This window comes from Apus apus, chromosome 2 (genome assembly GCF_020740795.1).
Source record: "Apus apus isolate bApuApu2 chromosome 2, bApuApu2.pri.cur, whole genome shotgun sequence".
Taxonomy (NCBI): domain Eukaryota; kingdom Metazoa; phylum Chordata; class Aves; order Apodiformes; family Apodidae; genus Apus; species Apus apus.
Window position 1 is genome coordinate 28,445,723 of NC_067283.1, and position 13,063 is coordinate 28,458,785.

Here is a 13,063-nt window from a genome sequence, read left to right on the forward strand (position 1 = left end):
ACAAATGACTACCTAGTGGCTGGTCGTCTCCGTGCGGCGGGCTCTGGGCCGGGGTGCGGTCCTGCGGGTCTGATTTACTTCAGCCATTGCGGCCGAGTCCCACGGGCGCCCCTGGCCGCCTGACAGGAGAGCAGTGCCGGCTGCCCTGGCCCTACCCAGGCACGGGTAGCCCGCCGGCTGCCACGGAGCGCCGGGTGGGGCTTGGCGGGGGCGGTGAGGCGCGGCGGGGTCAGGCCGCCGCTGGAGTGGGGGTGAGGAGGAGTGGAAATGAACGGAAGGGAACAGCGAGGGGGGCGTGAAGGAGCGGGGGATGAAAGGGGAGCGAGCGGAGAGGAGGGGGATGAAAGGGGAGCGAGCGGAGAGGAGGCGGCCGCGGGGAGCGGAGCTGGACGGAGCTGCTAGAGCCAGCGGCTGCCGGCGGGCGAGGCGCCCGGGCCATGGCGCGGCGGGACGGCAGCGGCGGGACGGCGCCCCGGGGCCTGCTGCTCTGGCTGGCGCTGTGGGGCCTGTGGCGCGGCGGCGAGGCCGGCGCCCAGCCCGCCCGTGGGGCTGCCCTGCCGCTCGGCGCGGACCCGCCGGCCGCCTGCAGCCCGCGCTGCCAGCACGGCGGACTCTGCCTCGGCAACGGCACCTGCCTCTGCTCCAAGGGCTACGAGGGGGTGCTCTGCCAGCACGGTAACGGCCCGGCCTCGCCCCGCGGGAGGGGCGCTCGGGGTGCCGCTGAGGGGGGACGGGGGCGGGTTGCGGTGTGTCCGTCGGTGCGGAGCCGCGGAGCGGTGGGCCCCGAGCCGCCCGCTGAGCCCCGTGGCCCGCCGCCCTGCCCTGCATCGCCTGCCCGCGGTTGTGGAGACTGAGGTGATGGTTCGTGGGGACGTGACTTGGCCTGAGCAGGGCTGGGCACCAGTACGTGTGTGTGAGCTCTCGGAGCTGCCAGCCTTCCTGCGGGTAATCCCTTCAGGAAGGTATGAGGAGCTGGAATCTGGATATGGTAGGAGACAGTGGTGGTTAGATGGCTGGGAGGATGCAAGTAAGGTGGGATGGAAGAAGAGGGGTAGAGACGCCCGGTTTCTGGAGAGGTGAGGCAAGGACAGCAGACTGATACAGCATAACCGAGACCCAGCTCCTTTATGGAGACACACACGTAGGGCTGCAGGCCCAGCTCTTGGAAATGAGGTTATTGTCAGTAGGTTGCATTTTACCATTTGAACATTGGGTAAATGCCCACTTTCTGGATAGACTTCTGCATTGACTTCCTTTTATGATTTTTCTCTGAGCCTGTTTGAATACTTGCCTGATTAAGGAATGATGCCTTTAGAGGCTTGACAGCTTTCTGAGCCTGACCCACAGAATGGTCTGTATGTCCCATTTCCATGGCAGGAGGCACAAAGCTAGGATGCACTGAAGTCTGTTCCTGTTGGTTTCCCAGGAGAGACAAAGTATTTTTGAAAATGTCAGACAGTATGCTAAAGTAAACACTGTCAAGAAGAGTTTCCATTTAAACCCTGTTTAATGTAACATGCTCAATTTCTAGTAGTCACCAATGCAGAAAAAAAAATGGATAAATGAAGTTTCATCTCTTGTTCCCTCAAGAAAACTCACTAAACTAAGTTAACTTTTTTCCTCCTCTCTCTCACTAAAAACATACAAATGAAGGATGGGACATGTCTGTCTGACTGGGGGCAGGGGATGTCTGTTTTTTCACTTTGGTACTGTGGTTTTTATTTGAAGTGTAGTGTTCTTCAGATAGGGGAGTAAAATATGTATTTGTGATGCCTCTAGCCTTTTCTGACTATTGAGATGATTTAGAGGGGAAGTAGAAAAGTCTGTTCTGTAATTAATGAAAAGTGAATTTCATTACAGTTGAAGGCAGTTTGGAAAGGGTTAGGTATATACTCTTAAGTACATGATCTTCACAGTTATTTGAATTTGTGGTTGGAAGCTAAATGGAGCTAATTATTTACACAGATGCCATGTTCATTATGTGGGATTGCAAAACATGGATATAACGGAGGGAAAAAGTTGGACAAGACTTTTTCTAGGAGAAGCTGTTAAGAAGGTTAAGCATGAAAAAACTCTACCTTAAAGTGCAATTGCAATGACGCATGAGTCAAGTGTAGAGTATTTCTGGCAGAGTCTAAGAGCTGTGAGCAATCCAGAGAGGTCTCTCAACACAGGTGTATTGTAAATACTTCAGGGTGCTCTCAGCATAACCTTTATTCTGGTGAGGTCACTGGTAGCACCTTGTGCTTTGAAGTTGCAGAAAAGATCCTTCCCATTCACTGGATATACATTCTTTCTTATTCTTAAAAGTCTGGGGGGAGTTAAAGATGCTTTGGCAAAGGGTAAAACAAGCATAAGAAAAAAAACAGTATAGTTTGGAGGCTGTAGATTTCAGGACAGTATTTTATTCTTTCACACAGCCCCTGCCCTTTATTGAAATCTCTACTGTATAAGAGATATGTGCCTGATGGAGAGACTTTCTTCAGCTCTCTTCTGTATGTCTTGTGTGGGAAAGTATCCAGCAGTCCAAATGGTAAAAGTTAGCAGATGAGAATGTTGGAACAGGTACACAGTACTGCATGACGCACACAGCTGACCTTCTGGGATCTCATTGCTATTCGCTTGTTTTGTTGTTGTTTTTTTTCCTGTTTCTTGCCAGTGCTTCCCGCTTGCGATGCTTTATTCGTGCAAGGGGTATCAAATTTAAGTATTAGATCTTCACAGCAGGACTGCTCTCGTACTCTGTGTATGTAACTTCACAGTGACATTAAGATACTGCTGCCATATTAGCATCCTTTAGCATAAGGTAAAGTAAACTTTATAAAACTATGTAAAAAACCCCACAGAAATGGAGTTTTTCTTAAATTGAGAGCTCTTTTATGGCATTTCCAATTAACTGAAAGCATCTGTTAAAAAACAGATATGCAGAGCTGAATGCAGAATGGTCCTTCCATACATGTTTGTGTCCTTTATTTGCATTCAAATACTCATTCCGCAGATACTAATGTAAAAAAATCTTTAGCTGTATTGCTTGAAAATGCAGTAAGTGTATGAGGGCAAAATCAGTGCAGTGTTTTTACTGCTCATCATTTCCCTTCCCTCTGTTTCAGACTTCTCACCCATCCAGTGAAAGGGTAAAGCAATACGATGGAGAGAACTCATCTCACACCTGCAGTTAATTCAGATGAGACTGAAACATATGTTTTTCTAAAATCTGTATGTAAAATAAATTTTTCTCAGACACCAGAGCTGATTCAGGAATTATTTATGAGTAGCAAGAAGGGCTATGTGATATGTGATTTGCTTTCATTCTGACTGTATTTACCCACAATTTTGCAAAATGAAGATTTTTATTTGTGCCTTATCCAACTTGTCTAAACTGTCAGCAATGAAAAGGTTGCAGAACCTGTGATGATCACTTTTCTTCCAACAGGTAATTACAGTTATGACAGAAGTTACATTCTTCTCAGATTACTCCTAAACAAACACTATACATTTCAGAAAGGTCTCTGAGAAGCCAACTGAGGCAAAAAACAGAGGGTGAAGGAGGAGGAAGTGCTGACACTTATCTCTGGAGGCATTTTAGAGAATAGGCATTATGAAATGAGGACGTAGTTTTTCTGGAGAGGTAGGTAGGAATCCAGTAAAGAGTTAAGTCTGATATTACATCTTAAGAATCAGAAGTGCCACTGAAGTTGCAGCATTTTTATTAAATAATTTCTTCTTATCACCTCTTTTCTCACCTGTCATTTCTTTACTTCAATTATCAAAAGCTTCTTTGGCAGTCCAGCTGTGTTCCTTTTCAATACGTGTGTCTGTCTCTTCTCTCTATTCTGTCTAGGGTCCTTAGTTTTGAGTGTTTAAAAGCTTAAAATAGTGGGAGTGCTCTCTGTGCAGGGAAACTATTTCACCTGAGTGAAAATGTGGGATGGTAGGGCAAATAAATCTTAGGAAATGTGGAGACAAACTCATTGCTCAGAGACTACAATAGTGCAAATTTCTTACATACTTAAGTAATAATTTTGGTAAGCTTTGTTTGTTGTCTGTCTTACAGCAACATGTTATCCAAAATGCAAAAATGGTGGGGAGTGCCTTAGACCTGGAAAATGCAGATGTCCACCTGGCTATGGGGGTAGATACTGTCATAAAGGTGAGTAAAACCCAAACAAGTGATACTTTGGAAAGGTAAGAAGTTTGAAAACAGACAAAATTAATTTGGGACTTCTCAAGTCTAAGATCTAATGCCCTTTGAAATAATGACCTTAATTCCTTAGACCTCTGACCTTACTGTCAGAAAATACATGGCCTAGAGGATCTGTGTGCTTGCAGAAACATGGGCTGCAGTGTGTGTACTGAAATGTGTTGTGAGAATCTGAGATAGTTCTGTCCCTTTGAAAACACCTTCTTTATGTGTTATGTAAAGATTCTGCTTAGCTCTATAACAGACTTTGTAAATAATTTAATGAGTTGACTTGTATAGATATGTATTTCTGCATAAGGTGGTTGAAACATTTGAGTATTTTCTGCAAAATAGTAATTTTGAGGGCAAGTTGCTAAAGATCTGCATGGCAATGTATTGTTGACAGGTGATGGGAGATGGCAGAGATGAGGCACAGCAAAGACCAATTTATATGGGGTTGTAAAGCCTATTTAATATATCCATAGATTGGAAAAGGCAACTCAAGAAAATGTTGTTATGAACTGTTTAGAAACTGATGAGAACTTGTTTTCTGGGATAAAAAGGGAAGCAAACTTGAAACAGTTTGTGGGGGAAAAAGATGTTTTAGGTGAGATATTCACAGAGAGAGAAGAAAGAGAAAGCTGTTTTCCTTTCAGAATAAAAGTCTCAACCTCACCCTTAAAAAATTTATACAAGTTCCTCTTGAACAGAGGTTGCTAAATTAGTTGAGCAGTCATCACTGAGCTGATAACTTAGTAAGAATTCTGTCTAACTGGACACAGCAGTAAGCAACACCTCATAAGATTCTGTGTTTATGCTTGATGTTTATTCTGCAGGCATTTTCTTTATTTCTGTCAAATGTGAAATAGCTGAAGGAGTTTACTTGGAGTGTAACCTATTTGGTACTTGGGGTAGGAACTTGGCTAGCTTCTGCAGCTCTCTGGAGTCCTGTTGTTGGGTTATCTGGGGTGGGATTGTTTTTGTTTTGTTGGGTTTTTTTTTTTTTTTTTTTAATAAAGCTAAATTTGGTATTTTATGAAGAAAGCATGACCTGAGTGTATTTAATATGGTAATACCTAAGTCTGCAGAAGCTTACACTGTAGCTCTGGGTTGTTAGCTAGACTGAATGGGAATTCAACTGCCAGTGATAATAATTTGATATCAAAATTGTTAACATTAAAGAGGAATAAGATGAGGAAGTGTCTTCTAATGAAGATCTGTATAACACAGTATTGTTCTGTAATGCATTGGGAAATAACTATGCATTTTGAGTAGAAATAACAGTGTAGACAGCAATGAGGTAAAATGAAGCATGGTCAGCATCACTTTCAGCAAAAGGATTTTTTTTTTTAATTTCTTAAAAGCCAATTGAAACTGTAGGTTTGTGAGGTCTGTACAGAAAGGGGAACTTGACCTTCTCAGAAGAGCCTGAATGGGAAGCAAGGTGAGAGGTGCTACTTAAACAGGAAAATGCTTGTGAATGCTTATGCATTGGATGGCACACACCACAGCTGATAGCAATCATATGCCTGGCATAAATAATGCTTAATTAATGAGGCCTTCAGGGGTTTGGTGTGCAGAATGATTCTGGAATGAGGAGGTTGACTCAAGATAGTTGGTCTTTGGGAAGGCACCACTTTACTATAATCACCAGTTCGTTTGTCAAAGTAATATCCACTTCTCTTCTTCCTCTTGTTATGTGTAAGTCCTGTCAGGTAAGAAAATATGTGACTCCTTGGCCACATTTTACTGACTTACCAGCTGTGACTTGGCAAGATGGATAGGAATATGCATATTAGTAGTTACTGTGGTGTAGCTGATGAGCAGTGGTGTAGCTGATGAACAGCTGATTAACAGCTGGGGAGGGGAGAATCTGTGCCATAGCGATAATCATGTTTGTTTGCTGGTACTTTCAGGCTAAATGCTCAACAAGCTTTCAAGCACATGCTTAATTTTAGCTGCATTTTGAGTTGACATTTGCAGATGTGGTTCTGTCACCCTCACTCTGTATGGAACTGTGCCTTGCTCTGAATAGTTGAAATTTTAGTCTTTGCAGATGTGATAAAACAAGCAGCTGATGATAGACCAGCTGTTCAATGATAATTAATTCACTTCCTATGCTGCTTCTGAAATGCACTGCCTATGCTGTTCTTCCACAGTAAGCTGTGAAGGAGGCTGTCAAAATGGTGGGGAATGCATCTCTGTCAATGGAGTTGTGAAGTGCCTTTGTGCTTCTGGCTGGACAGGATCAAGATGCCAAGAAGGTGGGTATCTACGTTCACATGTTTTATTTCTACTGCAGGTGACTTAAATGTTAAGAGTCCCTAAGGCATGTAAACAAGTCCTGATGGCAGCCTGATGAGAGGGTACTGGAAATAGAAGTAAGGTACTGGATACATCCTTGGAGTAGTCTCAGTTTTTTATCACTGCATTCTCAAGAACAGAATTTTTCTGACTCATTTGGTTGGTACAAAAAGTGATACACAAGCCTGAAACCAGATAAAGCCCCATCTTTGGGGATTATCTTAAGAAAAGTTTGAAGGAATTCTTCTCTCAGTAAAAATGCATGTATTGCTCTTTTAATAAATAAGGATAAGAAGGTGACATTATCAGTGGCCTGGGTCATTCACACTACCTTATGTATTTACATAATGAAAGTATTTGTATTGATTAAAAATATAACTGCAGGAGCAAAAACATTTTAAAGGGATTAAGAGTCTAATAACTATGGATATATCATTGCTTTAATATATAAATGAAGGACCTGCATTATTGGTACATACTTAGATAGATTATTTTGCATCAAAGTATATGTCTGTTACCATTTAAAAATTCTTAACACAGTACATACATAGCTTTTTTCATCTCCATGGAAGAAAATGTGTTTTGCCATTTTGATTTTAATCATCCTGAATCTTTCATTCTGTCAGAATTCTTTTATATCCGTTTTATAAATCCTGCTGACTTAACCATTCTTTTCTTCTAGCAATTTGTCCTCAAGGTTGTCGGAATAATGGAGCTTGTGTGGCTCCTGGGATTTGTAGCTGTCCAGCTGGATGGGTTGGTCGAGCATGTCACTTAGGTAAAAGGCTTCTGACATTTTTCGTTTATCGTTTTCTCTACTTGTTTGATTTACCAATACAGTGTTCAAATCTTCAGTGTCTAACAAAGCTAGGAAAATATCTTGGAGTAGTAAATGAGAGCTGTCTCTGCATACTGGGGATCTTACCAGTATGCATAAAGAATAGATGGCTTTCCAGTTTGGTCAGAAAGACAGATTTTTTTCCATCTTAAGTAATTTCAGCATCACGTTTTGGTTGTCAACAATTTCATTACTTGGTATGTGTTGGCAGTATGAAATATTTTCTATAAACCAAGACCCCTGTATAAAGAACTAAAAATTGCCATTACAGAAACCCTGTCACTACTGATGTGGGTTAGAAGCTTCATTAGATTTTGTAAACATAGAAAATTGAAACTTCCTTCTCACTTTGAGGGTGAGTCATCAGAATGAGCTCCAGGTGCTCTTAAAAGAGTAAGAGGAAGCCAGCTGTAATCAGGATTAGTACTGACTGACATTCTTGCTGAACAACATTTCCATTTTCCCAAATGTTGATTCCCCAAAAGCAGGTGATGATTATAAAAACTGTAATCTGCCCTTCTCTGGCAGGGCCTTGTATGCTTATAACAGCACTGCCCTGATGCCAAAAGCAATAATCCTGAGTGTCAAAAGAAAAGTTTTGTGGTTTGTTCTGCAGGAAACTGAGAGACAGCTCATTTACATGTTGATTTTGAACTTGGTATCATAGGTGCAAAGTCTCCAGATCAAGTCCTTTGCATTTGAAATTTTTGTGTGGCTGTGGGAATCCAAATCAGCTAGTCTGATTTCCTCTGCAATATATATAGTCAAGCAAACATGAACAAGCAATACTTCAATATTCCCATTTGATCAGCAAAATGCTTATCATTTGTATTCATCAGTGTATCAAGATAGAGTGTGCTATTAAAAGATAAGGGGATAACAAAAGCTCTGCCCCCTAAGTCCTCCTCTGCCCTTCTTGGCAGTGAGGGAGGACAGAAGGGCAGTGTGTGAGCACAGTAGCTAATGTTTCCTCATGGATGTGGATCCAAGAACTGGCTTGGGTAAGTTTAAGCAGGAATTTTTACTGTTCCCTCACTTTCATAGAGGCATCCATCTCAAAAATAGCCTGTGCCTTAAAGAACAACAGAAATGATAGTATTTTAAAAGGGGAATGGAGCATGAATAAGTCTTGATGTACTGTGGCTGTATTCCACCAAAGACCATGATACCATAAATTGAGAGGCATTACTTTTCAGTTTTTCCATCATGCTTTTATTTACACTGTCCCAGAGTGGTCACCAGGGAAAATTTCTGGTAGCACAGTGAGATACAGAAGAACAGTGATCCTGTGTTGTGCTGAACACATACTATGTGTCTGGTGTCTCATTTCAGCTGTATGTAAACTACCTTGTCAACATGGAGGAAAATGCATCGCTCCAAACGTGTGCAGATGTCAACTGCCATACTCTGGTCTACAGTGTACAAAGAAAAGGAAGGAATGAAGGAACTTCAGCAAAGATAAGCTGCATTTTCTTCGTATAACTCTTCATACAGAGATGAAATCTGCAGCAGTGGGGGACCTTAAACCATAAATAGTAACTGATTTCAGATGTCTTTTTGTCTTCATTATGCTAAGTAAATGCTTTTCTGTATGTAAGAAAAGTATTGCTGATTGTAAGAAAGCTGTTAAAAATATCCAAGTGTGTGTAGTGTATGGCACACGTTTTCTTCTGTTCTTATTTTCCTTCATAAGCAGAAGTATTATGTCTTGCTTGATACAGCTGACATTGAAATAAAACTAACTCCTCAAATAAAGTACTTCAGAATAGATCTGTGCTCGTTTTTTATTTTTCCCCCCTCTTTGACTAGAATTATTGCATTAAATAAATGATGCGCTTTTATAAAAAGAACATGAAACAAAATATCCTTATTTTGGATTAACAGAACTGGATCAGTTCAAGTATAATTCACCTTCAATAAGACTGCACAATTAGAAGCAGAAATTTGTAGAGTTTACCTCTTTCTGGAACATCAGCAAACTGCAAAGCGTGGTAAAATCCTGGTTATTGCTTTATCTATGTTTCCTGCCCGTCCCCCTAATCAGATTTGGATCTTGATCAGTTAAGCAGTATTTAAAAAAAACAACACAGTACTTGTTCAGACAGTTCCACTGATATTTTCTAAAAGCTCAATCCACGCAGATACTCTAAGAGTCCTTGTATTTACCACTTCTACAATCAGATTATCTGATCATCTTTCAACTTCCAATTATTTTCTTTCCTTATCCCAGTAAGACAGGGAAATATGTTATCTCCCTTCTGGAGATGTAGACATTGATGGTTCATTCCCATTCAAGATTGTGTTCTTACAGGAGCAACATAATGGCACACTGGCAGTGAGGAAAAGCCGTGTCTGTTACAAATCACCTGCGCAGAGGCTGCCAAGGCTTGTGTTCTGGACATGTTCCAGTTTGGCCTCATTTGGCTTTTGCAGCCTTTTGAACAGGCTGCAGATTGGACTGAGACTCCTATCTTCATTGTTCTATATCCCATCTGTCCTCTTACTAGAAGGCTTTTGCCAAAACATGTAAATCGAATCAGTCAACTTTCTGAATGATGCCCAAATCAAAATTTTTTGAGATAGATTTTCATTGTCTTCTACGTGAAACTGGAATTACTGGTGGGAGAATTTTAACTCTGCATTACTTTAATCCATTTGATGGAATAACATTGTATCTGTGTATAAGCTCCCTTACCAGCACATACAGCTTTCATAGGCAGTGACATACTTGGACATGTTTCTCCAGGGATTACATGCCACTGAGCTTGACAAGAAGCAAAGAAATGGGGTTTTCTCTGTTACCAACCTTCTCTAAAAGAGACAACCCAAGTAATACAGAGGGCATATGAAAGACAATGGTGTATTTCATGAGACTCCTGTTTTCTGTTCTGAGTAACTGTCGTGTTGTGCAGTTCAGATGCCTTCCTCTGCCCTTTGGAGGCTGTTGTGTTTGGTTCAGATGACAACTCCTATGGACGTGTGTTGTGCAGGGGACAGACTACAAGGAATGCTTTTTGTGCTGCTTTTCTGTGATAGACTGGGTATTTCTGACATGCTGGTAAAAAATGTGGTTTTCATGCATGGAACAAGATTATTTTATCAACGGTTCTGGAGTAGACTTTATGATGATGAAATTCTCTCTCTGTGTCACAGTTCACTATATAATCACACCATAATTTAGAAATTCAGGAGTTTAGTTGAATGCCTTAGATGGCATACTGGTTGCAGGGAAGTGAATGGTAAAAAATTAATTGCCTCAGACCCAAGATTTCAGAGTAAATGAGCAGAAGCATTTAAATTCAAAGAGGCATAATCTCTCACTATTGTTCCTGAAAAGACTGACTGCTACTAATAAAACCAAAAGTGACAATAATGGTGATTAGAAGCCAAAAGAGATATTAGCATTGTTAGGAGCATGAGACCAGGAGCAGTCAGGGTGAGAGACCTGTAATTCGTATTTCTGAGCATGCCAGAACAAATGCTAATTTAAATAGTTCCCTATTTAGAAATGACTGAAGTAAGTAAGCAAGCTGTAACATGAAGGCCCACAGAATGTGATAGCATATTTTAGAAATATTGCTTGAATGTAGCACCATCTACTGGCTACAGGTTTTTTTCACTGGGTTTTGTTTTGATTTTGTTTTGAAGAAAAACCATTTATCTCTGCAATATTTTAAGTGAGTTTAAAAGTGAATTTTTTGGTAGCTATTTTAGAGTATCTACTAAAGAATCTACTTTTAATGACAGTCCAGGTCTCCAAATTATTACGCAATAGTTCCACATATATTTACTAAAAGAGTTGTTGGTATTCCTTGTCTTTTACTGTTTCCCACTCACTGGAGGACTCAACAGGATCAGTTACAGCATATCATTTTTGGAGCTAGGTGTGTCTTCCTGTGAAAAGGTAGTTACACATGCAGCTCAAAGGTCAAGAAAAATGATGCAAAACAAGTTACTTCCCTTATTTATAAAAGCTAACTGTAACACCTTATCCAGATACTTTGATTTTCACTGAAAACACCTGGGAAAATGGTTGGGGTAGTGCACTAGTTGCATTTTTGATATTTTGTGTTTTTATAGTGTGCACAGAAAGGTGAGATGTGTTTCTTCTTTTTAATTTGCTTATATGTACATTTTACCATTTATATTTCCTCTTCTATTGTGAGTGGTTGTAACAAGAAAGGAGTTACATGGTTTATCTGTAAAATATTCTTTATGGGATAAACTGAGCTGTGGGTGAAAGTTGAGTAAAATGACCCACCATTGCCATGCAATACCTTTATACAACAGAAACAGCATAAACACCTTTAGACATTAGTAACACTTTCTAAACTCTATGTTTGGTTTTTGTATATGTACCCAGGTATTATGTTTTATTGAGAAGCTGAACTTTGGATTTTCCCATTTGGGCCAGTAATTGAGTAATTTGTCAAGTAGCTTAAACTTTTATACTGATTTACTTCAAGGTTTGTGCTGATCCTTCTTTGCTTTCGGTAGATGGAAATGTTATCTCACTTTCTATTCTCAGCTATGAGAATACACAGACGTTTCTAAAAAGAAAGAGCCTTTCACACAGGACCCACATTTTTATTTCTTTTTCCAAATCACAGCCAAATGGATACAAGTGTAGGAACCAGTCCTTGCTATGCTAAGATATCTGGTATATTCTGTGATATGAGTCCTTAATTCAGAAAGCATCCATTACACTGCATTTTAAAGATCTTTTCAAGATCATGGGCAAAAATCAATCTCCACTAGAGAGAATTTCTGCTGGATGCAGAGCAATTTTAGTGCAATCAGATAATAAAAGTATGATGCATATAGGTAACATCCAGCAGTGCTTAGTATCATGCAAGAAAATTCAGTGAAGATACCTCTATTCTTTCTATTGTGCTGGGAATCACTGTAAGATATTCAGATCAGCACAAGCTGCCCTGTGTTCTATCAGAGTGCAACTGTGGCAACTCCTGCAGTATGCAACCTTCTGCCCCCTTTCAAATCCCCAAACTCTTCTGGGCCTTATTTCAGATTGCATTATGCAGTTTTAGAACAGTTTTGGTAACCTGTGAACACAAGCCCTCTATATGCTTCTGCCTCTTGTTAAACTGAGCAATTTTACTGCATTGTTGCAATGTGCTTTCTGATTACAGTGACTTTTGTTTTTGTGTATGATGGACAACCTAGTAACAAGAGTTTCAACTAATCACGTAATTGCCAGGCAGTTTTGAAGTTGCTGTCTGTCTTTATGCATCTACTAATATATTTTCTGCTTCATGTGCTTCCTGGAAGATAGCACAGCTTAGCACTTAGCATTTTTAACTACTTCAAAAAGTCTGAATGTGCTTTTGTTCACACAGCTTGCATTTGGAAAATGTAAAAGAAATAATTTCTGCCCTTAGAAACACTGAAAATAAATGCAAAATACTAAAAGTTAGGATTTAAAACATCCCCTTTATTCATCCTGAAATCCTAAAATGCAATATATATTGATTCAGTTTTGTGAATGGAAGGTTGCTCAAACTCGTTAACCAAAGTACTATTAACAGATTCCTGGCAGATGTTATCTCTCCCTTTCGCACAACACCTCTGTAACTGACAGGTGGAATGGGGTTATTGCAGTATTGGTGTGTTTGCATTTTAAAAACATTTTCAGACCCTTATGTACTCAAATCATCACTCTGAGGCATCATTCCCAATAGCTAGTCAGCTTTTGTTCCTAGAGATCTTTGTAAGATGTGAGA

The 13,063-nt window shown here is 40.5% G+C and overlaps 1 protein-coding gene across 1 annotated transcript; it reads left to right on the forward strand.

Annotated features, from left to right (window-relative positions):
• The first annotated feature begins 432 nt into the window (after window positions 1–432).
• On the forward strand, window positions 433–9,090 carry LOC127380927 (wnt inhibitory factor 1-like). The gene is made up of 5 exons (XM_051610580.1): window positions 433–675; window positions 4,055–4,150; window positions 6,340–6,444; window positions 7,167–7,262; window positions 8,655–9,090. The coding sequence occupies exons 1-5, from the start codon at window positions 438–440 to the stop codon at window positions 8,762–8,764; spliced, it is 645 nt and encodes a 214-aa protein (XP_051466540.1). The 5' UTR covers window positions 433–437; the 3' UTR covers window positions 8,765–9,090.
• The last annotated feature ends 3,973 nt before the right edge of the window (window positions 9,091–13,063 follow it).